Here is a 15,575-nt window from a genome sequence, read left to right as displayed (position 1 = left end):
ATATTAGTAGGGATTCTTTTTTTTTATTTTCTGCAAGACTAATACGGGGTACCTGTCCGTTTTAAAACTATTTAGAAATATGTAAGAAACCTTTTAAGAAGTCATTCTAGAGTTGTCATTTCTTTTACCTCAAGTAAATAAAACTTATTTCTGAAATTAATAGTACTCCCAAAAAGTCTATGTTTGGACATGATATATATTCTTAAATTTATAATATGAGGATATATATTAAGAAATAAAACGTATTTAAGCAAAACTTTTCAAGCCAATTAGAAACTATTTTAGGTTGTCTAAATTTAGAAAAATATATAATGAATCTGAAACTTTCTTATTTACACTTTATATACTGTAAACATGCCTGCAATTTTAAAAGATATTTTTCATCAAAAATTTTAGACCTCACATCCTTCAACTAAATATTTGTGAACCTGATATTTTGTTTTCATGATATAGAAAGTGTTGGCAATTTTAAAATATTTATTTTGCTTGCCACTTCATGTATTGATAAAAAATTCTGGACTTTTTTGTTGACTTATTGCCATTACAGTACAAGGAATTTATTTCTCTGACTGACTTAAATTTAATTTTTGTGCACATTCTAGCTGAAGTATCAACTGTTGAGTTTGGGGTCAGTCAAAATAGTGGGAAATGTACATTGAAATTTCAGAAATTGTGGTTAAAAAGTGGCAATATATACAGCCTTTGAAGGGACTGTTTTAAAAGACAGATTTTTTTTTTCTTTGACTCAATGTACATACACACATACCTTTTGCTTGTATTTATAATAACCAGATTCAAAACATATTTTTTTTTTACTTGACTCTGTATTAACATCTAGGAGCTAACTTTATGATATTAAAAAAATCTGCACATACTAGATAACAGTTTGATTGTGCTCTTGGGGGTTAATCTTGGAAAGTGGTAGGCCAGTTTAAGTCATTACAAGAAGCATGCATCAATTTTAACTTTTTAAAGTATAGTACCAGCTTTATTTTAGTTGCTGCTTCGTAGGTAAGTCTAAGATATCTTTTGAAGCTGATGATGTCATATTTGTCACATCTTTAATGTTTTGCTTTTTTATCTTCTACAGTTTCCCTTTAGAACTAGGCAGCTAAAAGTAACTCCTTTTCCTAGCACTACAAAAGAGGAGTTTAAAATGCAAACAGTATTTAAGTCATTCAAGACTTCCTAATGTAAAATTTAAAAACAACAAATTTAAAGGGTGGAATAACACAGCCACTTTAAATTTGAAGTAGGCCTTTTCCTTTGTGATCTGAAGCAGTGGTAAAGAGACTAAATTCAGTATTTTCAAAGCAATAGCTTGTATTAGAGGTGGGAAAGGCATGATATGAAGGCCATTCAGTTTAAACAATTTGGGATATTTTTTGTTCAGTCCTCAAGGGGTTTTTTGGGGTTTTTTTCTTTCTTTTTTTGAGATATGCAGCTTTAAGACAGTTCCCACTTCTATTAGACCCCAGAGTGCAGCTGACTTAAAACCTGAACATCATAAAACTTCTGTGCTTAATTGTGAAATATGAAGTAAACTTGTGATATAGTAATTGTTTTTCTGACTTTGTTTTTCCTTAAAACAGGAAGGAGATGATTACGAAGTCATTCCTAACAGCAATTTTTGTGTATCTAGAACTGCTTATAGAGATAATTCTTCAGTCTACCACATCAATGGAAAGAAAAAGACATTCAAAGATGTTGGTATTCTTCTTCGAAGCCATGGAATTGATCTGGACCATAACAGGTTCTTAATTTTACAGGTTGGTGTCTGAATAAAAACAATTTTAAATAAAACTCTATTTCCAGTTATAAAAAAAAATACTGTCTAGGTTTTAAGTCTTGTATTTGAGGCCTTAAAGTACTCTAGCAGCACATCATGATTTGCATGCTCTATAAAGATGCGAATCATTATTTGCTGCTTTAGAAATTTAAGGAAGAGAAGCAGTTGAAGATACTAATATAAATTTTTTCTATTAACAAATTTGTGTTCCTGACATGTGGATGAATAGAAGAGTTGTCATACTTGTTCCGCCCTAGCAGCACGTAAATATTGGTGTAGTAAAATAAACCTTAAACCCCAATATTATTGTGCTGCTTAAGCGTGGCAGAGGTTCAGCAACTTGTTTACACTTTAGATAAAAGAGCATCAATATTAACTTAAATCTTAATGGTTTTACTGTGAAGTTATCTATGGCTCTCATATATAGACATGGTTTTACTGGAGAAGTATGTATACAAAAATTAACTGTGCATAAAAATTGAGTGCAAGAAAAAACACATGAAGTGTACTTTTTTTGTTTACACTTGTTCAACAACTGTGGAGGACTCAAAGAATGGCAGGTTTATAGTCAATTCAAACCATGTTTTTAAAAGCTACAGTTTACAAGCCATACTGTAAAAATAACCATAGAATTTGTCAATATAATAGCAATTATATTAATATTTGATGTTAAAATTATAAGGCTTGCTGGCATATGTTTGCTGTTTAAAAGACAGGCTGAGGAGAACCACACTCAGTTTTTCTAGTTTTAAATATTGAATTTTGCTAGGTGCAAAACAGTTACTTGAAATGTAAATTGAGTTAAAGTACTTGATGGAAGATGTAAAATATTAGTTCAATTGAGTCACTATATCTGCAATTACCTGTAATTATTTCACTACTATTACTAACAGGTCCCAAATTTAGTCTGAAGGATCATGGCCTAGAAAATTAGCGAACAGTGGGAGCCTCCCAAGGTCTGAGAATTTTCAATTGAGTTTATTTCAGGCATGTTTTTGTCAAAGGAGCTTCCAGTTCCCCTCTAAAAAAAATTTTAAAAAATTCTAGATAGGTCGCTGTGCTTACTTCACTTCCTCAAGCCTTTTTGTGCAGTCCTTTTTTTAGTTACACCCACAAAAAGAGGATATATCTGTTTTGAAGTCTCTGTGCCAATTAATTATTCCCTCCAACACTTTATTCCTGTATTTTCTGTTTCAAGATGGAGTGAGAAGTACCTCCAACAAAACTGTAGTAAATATGATTTTTTTTTTTCTATTTAGTTGTTCTTAAGTATCATTTTAGCAAAATTTCTAAAGGGAGAGAATGCAGAGTCAAAGATTAAGCTAGGTAGAAATTATGGTGTAGAGGTACTTAAAGCTTGGTGTTAGAGAGCATGCCCTTTTACCACTGGGAGGAGCGGGAGGGAACGTTTGGGAGGGAGTATTGCTAAGCTTTTTTAATTGATTGATTTGTAATTTTTTTTCCCCAAAATGTGATTTGTTTTCTTCTGCCATTAATTGTTTTCCAGGAAGTTATCAATGAGAAGAACATACCTTTTCCTAAAAGCTTGAGTTTTGTGCTTTCCAACTGTACAATGGGAAATAAGGGGAAGGTATAACCAATATTAAGGCATAAAGCAATGGTTCCCACCATGATTTTTTTTTTTTCTTTCATTCCATTAGACTCTTTGTGGGTAATACATTATCATGAATGGCAGAGGAGACCGTACTGAGATTTTTCTGTGTTTCTTTAGTCTTTCTGCCTGAGGCAAGGTCCTTTCTCTTTGCACAAAGTTTTTACGCCTTTTTAAAGTGAAATCTACTGATTTGGAGCTTCAAAGTTGAGTACTTTCCAGTTGAGAAATGTAGCAATATTTTCCACATAATGACAGCACAGCTTCAAAACCCAAATATTAAAAATTGTAGTTAGAAGTAAATGAGACTGTGTCAGAAGGCGAAGACTGTGAACTACTATCACAAGGATTGCCCTTTTTCCCCTGAGGTTTTTCAAATTAAGTTATTTAAAATTGGAGGGATAAATAACAGGTTATTTAGCTTTTGCTCTTCTCTAGTTACAGATAAGCTAAGTTTTAACTTGATACCAAGTCAGAGTAATTTCTCATTTAAAATGTTATAAATATCTTTGATTTTTGACTATGTCAATAGGGTATAATTAAAATATTTCACTTGTAATGTAGATTTTGTGCTAAACTGTTAATTAAGGATTATCAAATGCTGGTTTTGGTGTGTGACAGAATATTCACTAGATAGTACTAAAGAAGAAGTTGTAAGAGAACATGTCCTACATGTAGTAATAAAACCTTTAGATACTTGATTACATCTTGTTAGCATATTTAGCTTTACTCAATGGAAAATACTTGCGTTTTAGAAGACTGCTTTATTATTTCTGTTTGTTTGTTTCTTCTCCCCACTTCACCCCCTATTTTGCAGTCTTTTTTCTGACATAGCAGATTTTGGTGCCTTTTAGGATAAAATCTGAAAGCTTAGGCCAGACTGAGTTTTGTAAAAGCTGGGTAGGTAGGGCATGGTACAGGTACTTCTGCTGATGCCATACTGAAAATACTAAAATCAAAACTATTGATTACTTCTGTGAGGAACATTTCAAAAAACACCTGTGCAGAAACAGAATATGTAAGACTGATCAAGTAGTTCTACAAATATTACAAATTCTGTGCCTGAACTAGTGAATTGGGGCGGGGGGGAGGTGGAAAACTTGTTTAAAAATGGTTCTGGTTACAGTGGGATACTGCCAACATTTAACAGGAGGAGTTTGTCACTTTTGTGATCCTTAAGTTCTAACACTACATATTTTTTACTTTTTTATTTTTAATAAATAACTGTATGCTTATAGTACTCTAGGAATAGACAACTGTTCAGTGCATTTTTAATGAGCTTGCCACAAGCTGAAACTGCAACAGGAAAAAAAAGCATCTTATTTAAAGAAAAAAAGCATGCTAAGCACCATGGTAATATCTAGCCATTTTTCTGTCTTCTACACCTAATGTCCCAGTTTCAGTAACTTGTATATCTATAAAAAACAACAAATAAAATGACATAGCTTTTCTCAGAAGACTCACTTGTGATATCAGTATATATATACAGAAAACTTGTGTGGGTTCTGTGCTCTGACCAGGCTGTGCAAAACTCGGAAGGTAAGTATGTTTGCTGTTGCTCAATAGTGACTCCTCTGAAAAGGTTAATCTTGAGGCCAAAAAAAAAAAATTTCAGCCTCCTTATCCTAGCTCTAAGTAATTAATAAAGGGGGAGCACTTGAAGGAATGTCAGTTCTGGACATTGCAAGGTAGGCGTGTCTGGGGAGCAAAGCAAACTGGCTGTGGACAGCAACCATTAACGCCTGCTGTAATTGGCTTTTGTAATCTTTCAAGGTAAGAGAAGTCTAGTTGATACTAACTTTTTAAAAAGAAAGTGGAATTTCATAGGTAACCCCCATTCAGCGACTTTGCAAATGAATATTGTAGAAATGGTAATAAATTACACAAAACTTTGAATTAATTTTGTACTAAAAAACAGTATCATGGGAGCAGACTTCTGTGAGTTGATTTCAAGTTACTTTAGAACCTACTTTCTTTCAAACAAATTGAAACATTAGTAATTTTTGTACTAATTACAGTAGTATTTCACTTAAATGTATTTGATAGGCTTAATTAAAATATCCCCACGTAATCTTAAACAATTACAAACAACTACAGTGATTTTATATGTATGTATTTTTTTAACTGATTGGACAGCATTTTGTAATGTACTAAGTCTTGTCTTATGGCAAGATTATGTTGCCAGAAAGGAAATTTAGTCAAGTTTTTCACCTGCTGCTTTGTGGAAATAATGTAGGAGTCGCTCTTTTAGTGTATTGGAGAGGAAATGAGGGAGAGCAGATTTTTCTTCTGGCTTTGAGATAAGCCAGAAGTTCCCAATTGTTGAGGTCTGCTTTCCTAATGAGGCACACCAACGTTTGAGCTAAAGCACTGAGTGGAGCACAAGCTGAAAAGCTCTGCTGGGATTATAAATGGAGATCTGTGTTGCCAGCATTGGTGCTGAAGAGTGGTTTGTTCTAGAAAGGTCAAGGACAGCTGAGTTGAAGTGGTAGTAAGAATTAAAACAAGTGTGATAATGTCATTAAGGAAAAACACATTCTTTGAACAAAATATTATGTAAAAATAGATGCCTCATGCTGATTCATAGAGTATAGAATCAATTTCCCCGACTGTTTAAATATTACGCTTTATGCCAAAGTGAATACAGAGCAGCATAAGATACGTTAATATGTCTATGTGCAGTTTCAGAATGAATTCTCTTTATCAGAGAACTTATGCTGGCAATTCATACGATTTTTGTTTTGCAAATTGCGACATGACATTGTAACCAATGTCTATTAAGCTTTCTTCAGAAAAACAGAGAAATATTGGAAGTAGAGAAAAGCACTTTTCTAGGGGCAGTATGTAGTTAAGAGTGATCAATTAGTTTAATTAGAACATACCAATAATCTTAAGTCAAACACCGTAGGTTGAGTTTGACAGTAACTTAGATTCCAAAGTGACTCTAGATTTGCACTCAATTTGTATTCTTGTATTAAATACAAGAATGTGCTTAAAGCTTCTAAAATTAGACAGATGTGCAAACAGCTTGACAAAGGCTACTTTTAAATTATTTCCAGAATGCAGAATAGTAGTTTTGTGCAAACAACCGAGTGTTGTATAACAGGCTAATTCTAAGTTTTTCTTCATCTTTGGACAGTAGTGGCCTTGTAGATCTGTGTATGTGCATTTATTACTTGTTTGACTTTCTTGATTTCCCACCTAGCTTATAACACTTTTCTCAGAAGACAAAGGACAAAGTGGAGTATTTGATGTTTTCTGCCCTCCTGTATATTTGCTGTGTAGTAAAATTGAAGGGTAGAAATGAGAGATGACTGCAAGCATTAAGTAACAGCAGCAATAACATGCAACTGGGGGAAAAAAAAAAAACAAACATCAACTGTTGTGGCTTACAACAAGAGCTGTATTGCAGTCACATATCCAGGAGAAGAAGAAGGTTACAGGAATATTGGTTATCTCTGTACATAGCTGCCAAGGCCCATGGATGTAGAGTTAGAATTCATAGTCAAAACATTGCATGAAGAGGGGAGTATGAGCACACTGTCAAAGTAAAATTGAAATTGCCATTCTGGAAAATTGAAGATAGGCAAATTTAACACTTACTCCTGCTTAAAAAGTGAGCGCTATCCATTTTAATAAAAAAAAAAAGCCAAGTGTGAGCACTGTCATGCTAGTCTAATATAAGAAAAAAAGAGAGGGGTTGCAACTAGTGCAAGTAGCATACAGGGAAATGGAAAGACTTGTCTCACATGGCTGCTTAGTGGCTTATATAAGATGAAAAATGCAGTTTGGGTGCTTTTATAATATCAAGAAACTGATTGCACAAATTATCCAGGAAAAAAAATGTGAAGCAATTGGTGTCAAATGCAGAAACTAAGAATTATACAACTTCCAAGCTAGCACTTACCAAGTGATATGGCAGGTTGATATTTGTTACTACTTTTCCTCTAATTCTGCTCCCCATTGACTTTTGCAGCAGTTACAAGTTCTGTCAAACATGTAGAATTGGAGCTGCATAGGAAAAGAGCCTAAACCTTATTAGTAGTAGTTTAGTATTGGTGCTGGTTCTAATGTCAATGTTCAAAAGTGGGTTAGAATAGGAGACCAAGGAAGGAAAAACAGTAATTGGAACTTCCCAAAATTAGTCTTGGATTTTCTATCCTTTAAATCTTTGTAGAAAAACAGCTTTTATAGTAAACATTCTAAATGTTTTGATGTGGTTTCTCCTTCAAGCAAATCCCTAGTGCCACTGGTTTCATTCTTCTGGCTGCATAAGCCTTTGCTCTTCCTTATGCTGATGATGCTAAGAAATTGTGCGTGCTGTATTTTCAACTCCTGTAGTTGGCTGGTGAAATACTTTCAAAATCTATTGTCCACATTCCCCTTGCTCTGGGAGAAGTGCTTCACCATTGGAAAGAAATTGAAATATAGCTGTGTTCTATAACTTAAAAATTCTAAACTTTACTATTATTTTATGAGGGGAAGTTTGCCTTGACAGGTCAGTTCTGTCTAGCCTTCCATATTAAAAAGTTATTAAAAGTTAAGAGAAGAATTGAAATTGGATTATGATTTGGATTGATCAAGATGTGATTTTTCTTCAATAGGACAAACAATAACAGATTTTACCTATGGCTACTATAATCTTCAACAAAACTTTGAGTTGGAGGTGGCGGTTATAACTGCAAGTACTGTTTTCTCAGCATTCTGGATATGCTGGCTACAAGTCAACTGTTTGCTTCAGTTCAATGCTTAGAGAACAAGTTCTGTTGATCACCTGTTGCATATAAAGAAAACCCTATTGTTTCCAAGTTCAGTGTGGTATGAATTTTTCTAATAACTCAAGTAGCCTTTTTTTGGAACAAACATTTATGCTTAAACCTTTTAAATCTAAAACTCAATGTGTTTACATTCAATCTTTTTATATGTGCATACATAATAATACTCTACCAGAAATATCACAAGACCGTTAATCTTGTGTTGCTTGACAAAGGTAAACCAAATTATGTTCTGACTGCTGTTTACATTTGCATATCACTTAAATGAAAGAGAATTATGTCATACTATAAAGCTGCAAACTGTAATTCACTTAATCAGTTAATTTAGTAAGCCAGTTGAATAGACATATTGCCAGTATTAAGAAGTTAGAAGGTGATTGTAATTGCGCTGTAACAAAGATTATGCTCTGGATTACAGTATAGCCTGCTGATACCCACCCATCACTCAAAGGTTTTGGACTCATTAACAAAACTTCCTTTTATGGCTGTTTAAAACGCCTTAAAAGCTAGTGTGTTACCAAAAGTATGCTATCGTTACAGTGAAACTCATATTGTTCTGAATTTTAAAAAGCCATGATTGCCTTAAAAATACCAAATGTCATAGCCACAGTCATCATATCTCAAGTTATTGTGATAGTTTATTGTAATCCTGAAACAATATTATCTGTTTTGACCATAACCCCAGCCGACAGCTTTTTCTCCAAATACTGAACACTTCTGTTACCAGGGAGGAATTGGAAATCGGACAGATTGTAGTAGCTAGGCTTATTTTATGTTTCAATACCCTGAATGCTGGTAGCAAAAGAATTCTGAGATGAAGCTATCATCTGGTATTGCAGAACCACAGCTAGGTAGATTTGACATCTAGGTATGAGGGGGTAAATCCAAATGTTGAAACTTTAGGAGACTTCTTATGAGAGGAAAATATCCAGGCTATTGCAGGAGAAGCTCCCTATTTGCAGTAAGCTTCCTTTGTACCAACTTGAAGTAAGGCAGCTTTCCCCCGGCCTAGCACCTGAAAGGTGGAGAAAATGTAAGCAAAAAAGAAAAGCTTGTATAAAGGATTTGTCTAATTTACCAGTGTCGACAAAAATTGTGATTTTTAAGCCTGGATTCAAATGATAAAACACATTGAAGTTCCACGAAGGGTTCAGAAGATTTCTTGTGTTCCACTTCCAAGAGTTGAAGTGGGAAACTGAGACAAATAGGATGTCCTGCTTTCTAAGGTAATGCCTCACTAAGTTTCTCAGCCATGTGTAAAAACACAGAAGGTTTTTCCAATATATAGTATTGCATCTTGTAGGCAATATTTTCTCTAAAACTACTCTTCCTGAGCAAAAGTGAATGTAAACTTCAATTCAGTTAGATGTTACATTATTCCACTTTTGAATTTGACTAGTGTATAAGAGCTCCACTACCAAAAGCCAAAATGCAACAACTGCAACAGCAAATTCTCCTCCAAAACCACCCAAACTACCCAGTACTCTCCTCCCAGAGTGCACTACATTTCCGTCTACTGGATTCCAAGCTACAAAATTCCCTTGTTCCAATATATCTTTTAATGAGTCCATGCTTTACTGTGCTTCAAAATTGTTGATGTTGTGGGTTTTAACACTCAGAAGTTAGTCCAATTTGCTAGGTTATATAGGAATGTGCTAATATCTCCCAACGTTTTCAGCACTTTGTTTTAAAGCTTCAGATTAAGACACCAGAAATTAAGTGACAACCCAAAATCCTGGATTTTTTTTTTACCTGCTTGCTGCTGTAATTATCCTGTGGAACAATAACAAAGTAGAGCTGCAAGTTCTGTATTAACAGTTTAGTTGACAAAACTCACTGTTGCAAGACAGCGTCTTCAAAAGTTATTTTTCCCAAATTTTCAGGGATGAGAAGAAGCAGTAATTGGTAAGCAATCACCTTTCTCTCTAGGTTCTCCAGAAACAACTAGTCATAATGCGGGCAAGTTTTTGCAACCAAAGAAAAAAAGTATTGTTTGTTTCTTCATGAAGAGTTTTAAGGTCGCTGTCAGTAATCTTTCATTCAGATGACTTAGCTTTGGAGTCAGTGCTTCAGTCCACAGACCCTACTCTGGGTGTAAAGGAAGGTTGTTGGAACATGCTGCTACTGTCTGCTGGGAGCAACAAATGGGAGTTGTCTGCAGAAGGGCGTAGTAGTACCCTGTTCCAAGACCAGTGGTAAGAGTTGCAGAAAGGCAGCTTGATGAGTAGGTCAGAACTTTCCTTTATCAAGCAGTTTGATAATGTTGCTTAAAATTAAAATCTTTACATTCCAGAAAACAGGATAAACTCGCAGCTTTCTGTTCTGAGAGGATCAGCTGTTTTTAGAAATTAATGTGTCATTTTAGAGAAGATAGTAGAACTAAGAAATGACATAATAGAGAGTTTAGGTGTGTTATTGTCCTACCTTCTGAGGGCTACATGGGAGGTGAAATTCTTGCCCTTCACAAATTTGTGCTAGGAAGTTACATGCAGCAATGGAGTGCAGCTATTTAAGTAAGCTGCCTGCCTTGTTAGAGATGTGCTAGTCCTAATGAGTATTTCAGTCTTAACGTGAATACGGGGGATTGTGCATGCAGCACAGAGACTGAAATTTGATGAATTCTGTCTATAATAGTGTCTTATATTAAATGAACAGTGTTTCTCAAATACTCCTAGGATGCTAGTGTAACTTCTACTGAAATGCCCAGAACTCAAAATGGACAGACTCTTGACTTGGCAGCCTCATAACACTAAAACAGTGATAGGTGATGCTGATGATGTCACCACTGCTGTCAGTTCATCAGCCATCTTTATGGGCATCCACCCACTGCATCCTCATGGGCTTGAACACAACAGGCACAGCAAGTCCAGGCGCTCCTGGCTGGCGTATTTTGTGCTGTGTCTTCACCCTGTGCTTATGCTGACCCTCTCATAGTCTCCTCAACTGAGTTGTCAATTTCAAACAGTTAATTTTATTATGAGAAAATCTTACACTGGTTTTTGAAGGCTTTTATGATTAACTTGCTTTAAAGTTTTTGCTCTTTACGTATGCACAATAGAAATTTGAGTTTAGAAAGTATCTTAAACATCACAGCACTGAAATAATTCACCTCTTCAAGAGTTTGGCTGTGCAAAGAAAGGTGGAATCTCCAGCTTCCAAATTCCTTGAAGTTATTCCTCATATTTTTCACCAGAGCAAGTGGCTTTCAAGTGAGAATGGCTCTTGCCCCTTTTTTTATAACTTTACAGCCTGCTGTCAGGGCAAGGTTCCTCATGATTTGCCACAGCTGTCCGTTAACTTTATTGCTTAGAAATTTCTCCACAGATAAACTTGTGTTCTCTATTAGAATGTACCAGTAATTGTTTTCTGGTAACGAAGCTGAGGCATTCTGTAGAAACTGTTATTCAGGTGTATGTTCATTATACAGGGAGTTGACTACCTTTGTTGCTAGCGATGTGCCAGCATCCCAATGATAAAATTATCTGATGTAGAAGACTTCACACAATGCAGAAACTGAAGTTGTGTTTGTAATTCCATTTAGTGTTCTTGCACTGAATGTAGAGCCTTCCCCAAACACTCAATGGCTATTTGATGCTTTTTCATACAGTGATTACTTAACTTGTGTGGATGTTCCGTTCTTTGTTAGCTGTCTGCCAGTGTCACCAGTGTCTCAGTGTTGACATCCATTTTGAGTGTCTTCTGAACTAAACAGAGGATTTACTGGGGGACACACACACACGTTGCTTCCTCTCCCCTCACGGATTCATGCCTGAGATAACTGACGCACATAATTACAGAGATTTCCTGGTGGTATGTTCTGAGACTTTAAATTTAGGTGTGATGGCTATATGAAGCATGCCCAAGCATGTTTTCTTCTTTTCAACAAATGTCTGCCTGCTGCCGTCTTAGTTTCACTTTCAGAAAAGCTGTCTGTATTTTGAAAGATCTTTTACTAGATAAATGAGCATGGTTGTAATTTTTTTCTACAGAATTCAAATAATGGATCAAGTAATAAGCACAGTTAAAAAGTTAGGAAACAGTTATATTGACTAGCAAGTTTTAACAGAATGCAGAGTTGTAAAATGTGTTTTTCCTCTGTTAATCGTTGTCATGACTACTTGCAAGAAGAGCAGTTAAAACTTTTTCAGTCTCCTTTATCAATTAAAATAGCTGGAAAGCATGTCTTAATATGTTAACTAGAGGGGTGGGCTAAACAGATTTCTTAATATATTAACTTTGTAAGTAATATAAATATTAACTAATACTTAGTACCCTTATTATTCAGTTATTTAGTTATCCTAAATGTTTTCATTTTTACCCTTGATAAGAGAAGAATCCACGAATTTAAGTAGGTAGTCCATCTACATCTCTTCACATAAGATGAAGAATATGTAATTCCAAAATTGCTTGTGTACGGTGAAGTAGAGGGATTGCATATAACATCAGCAATAGCTCGCCTGACAGGTTCCATTCACGTGCAATGTCTGCTCAACTGTCACTTCAGCTTTTCAAAATGTTATTGTATGTATGGCCTAAACTGAAGTCACCAGTAATTGCTGGTTATATAGTGATGTTTTTATTTACCATGTAGACAACCAAACCCCTGATTTCTCAATTTATGAGGTTGTAGAATTAGACACGATTGGATTATATTTCACTAGTTATTTACTATTTCATTAAGCATATTGTAGTTATATGCCATTAGATTAGCAAGCTATGGAGAACCCTCACAACTACATTATCATATATGATTGTGACTAAAAGATGATTAATTATACTTAGCCAGATCATAAAAAAAGTTAATTTACATTCCTTGCTTGTCCATAATTCCTGTGCTAGTGTTAAATCCAGGGTAGTTTTGTGGTTTACAGCAGCACCTAACTTGAGGGCTATATATATATATATACACACACACACACACACAGAGTCTAGAAAGTTCTTAGACTTGATGCTCAGCACCTGAATTAAGTATCTTTTCAGTGATTGTTTTTTCTTGGATGTACGCAGAGGAAAGGCTTTAATGCAAGAAGAAATAAAATAGAGACTTATGACAATTCCACAGAAATTTAGGAGATTACACACTTTCCTACCCATGAGCAGTGTCTTGCTGGCAGGTGGTTTTTGGTAGAGAAATCATACCTTTGTGGCAAGGGAGCAAATGTGTAATTGGAACTGTATATAATGCAACTGCAATTATTAGAATACTAATAATTTAGCTTTTTGACATGCATAAGAAATAAAAATAAAGGGGGGGGGGTGTGTGTTTTGTGGTTTTTTTTTGTCTTGTCAAACCTGTTGACACTTTTTAGGAGCAGCAATTACCAGAAAATAAAACCTTAGATGCATTTAGCTTCTAGAATTTTACATCAGGAAGAAAAAAAAAACCCCAATCAATCTCTGCCTTTGTTTTACTCTAAAAATGGAATTATGTGCAAGAAAGACTTAAATGCTAGTTCTTATTTTTCAAAATTTGCAAAACTTCACTTTTTCCGTTCTACTAGGCCAAATGGTATTTACTAATTGAAAGAGAAACATGGGGCCACTAGGTGTCATAGTATACTGAGTCTGGAACAAAATCACTTCGGCAAAAAATTCCAGTAACTTCCTTAGCTGACGTTCAGGAGTACCTTATCCTCAACTTTCTTAGCTGGTTACAGGTCTGATTTACAATGCTCACCTAGAAATCGTGCCCTTCAATGACTTCTGTGACTGTCCTTTCTGGTTCTCCAGTGGTCTTATTAATTGTCCCTCTTTCTGTGTGTTCTGGAGAAGTTCCTCCTCATCCATGCTTTTGTGGAGACTTAGCTGTCAGCTCAAGCTCAACAAACAGCTAGCAATGACAGCTAAATTCTTGACTGTATTTTCATTCTGTGAATATAGATTTAGGCTGCTTTTACATATGTAGCTTGAATATTGGAATATAAATTTTTTTTTTGTTCTGTTTTTAAACCTTGTCAGTTCTAACACTAAATTTAAAACTTTAATCCAGCTTGTTATTTCATGCATTTAAAAACTGGTCACCAAGGCCAATGCTGGTACTCTGCAGTATTTGCCTTCTTTTACAAATAAGTTGTCTCTTGTCGTGTACCTAATTCTCTGGCTTTTTTGAAGAGTGAATAGTTTTTACTTTGTGTTCTCTCTCTTTAATTTTTGCAGCATCTATTCTTGCTCCAGATACCATTTTAATATGTGCATATTCAATTTCATGTCTTCACCATCTGATATATGACCATATAATTGAAAAAATATAATTCATATTTTGTAAGGTTTCATGTTACTCTGTTCTAAGCATAAAACATTCATATTAGATTTTTGTTTGCTAATGACAGCATCAGTAAAATAAACAGTCCTTATCATTGTCTCAGTTTAATCTTCCCTAATTCTTATTTTTTAAAAAGTACTGAATTATTGTTACTATTCATCCTAATAATTTAAAGTTAATACTGTATGTAAAAGAAAATTAAATGAAGGAAGCCTAATACTTAAATAATGTTTTTCTTTTTCCAACAAGGAGGTCACAGTTGTATGAAATACAAATCCAGTTCATCCATCAGACGTGATTTTATGGGCCTTCTGTTTCCTAAGGAGAACCCTTGAGGGACTTCAATCCTGATTAAGCTACCTTAAGACTATTGGGTGCTACATGACCTAGAGGGCATGCTTTATTCTCTTCTTTTTTTTTTAGGCTGGGAAAGTACATTTTGAATCTAGAGAAATGAAGCAATGCTTAGACAGTAATGTTGGCTTCAGAGGAGATGCTGGTTTTCGTGCACATCACCACCATGCATTCCCTGGAGGAAATTTCTGTGCATTTTGATCTTTGTTTCCCCAAATGCATTGCTACTCTGCATATCTGTTTTGATTACTGCATTATTTTGTTCTTTTTTTATAATGCTAGAATATGGTCACATACCTGCATTCCAAAAATGTTGGTATTTTTTTCAGAATACTAACTCTTTCCCCCAGAAAAAAAACCCCAAACCATTAAGAAAAGAAAACATCAAACTCTTCTTTTCCAAGGGGGAAGTTGAACAAATTGCAATGATGAAACCTAAAGGCCAGACTGAACATGATGAAGGCATGCTTGAATATTTAGAAGACTTAATAGGATCTGCACGGCTAAAAGATCCTATCCAAACTCTGTGTCGCAGAGTAGAGATTTTAAATGAACAGAGAGGAGAAAAGGTGAGTCTCAGAAAGTTTTGTTTGCATTATAAATTTAAAAATATAAGCTTGCAGTGTTTCATTATTGGATTTTTTAAGAAAAACAGTTGACATATAGACTTGTTTAGAATTTGGCACTCCTCTACAAGAGGAGCACAGAGAAATTTCGAGTTAATCTTTATTGCGTATGCTGCTTCTCTCAATTCTAAAAGAAACGGGCAGTTGACATTAGCTG

The 15,575-nt window shown here is 34.8% G+C and overlaps 1 protein-coding gene across 1 annotated transcript in view; it reads left to right on the top strand.

The window, feature by feature from the left end:
- SMC4 (structural maintenance of chromosomes 4) overlaps positions 1-15,575 on the top strand; it is a gene marked incomplete at both ends in the record, with an annotated part of 38,447 nt that overhangs the window by 2,443 nt on the left and 20,429 nt on the right. The window contains 2 exons of the mRNA XM_082003340.1: positions 1,593-1,769; positions 15,197-15,361. Coding sequence (XP_081859466.1) covers positions 1,593-1,769; positions 15,197-15,361 — 342 coding nt within the window. The remainder of the gene's footprint in view (positions 1-1,592; positions 1,770-15,196; positions 15,362-15,575) is intronic.

The sequence above is a fragment of the Phaethon aethereus genome, assembly GCF_964289735.1.
Source record: "Phaethon aethereus genome assembly, chromosome: 9".
Lineage (NCBI taxonomy): Eukaryota > Metazoa > Chordata > Aves > Phaethontiformes > Phaethontidae > Phaethon > Phaethon aethereus.
The sequence above is the reverse complement of the archived record's forward strand: the minus strand, read 5'-3'. Positions and strand labels throughout refer to the sequence as shown.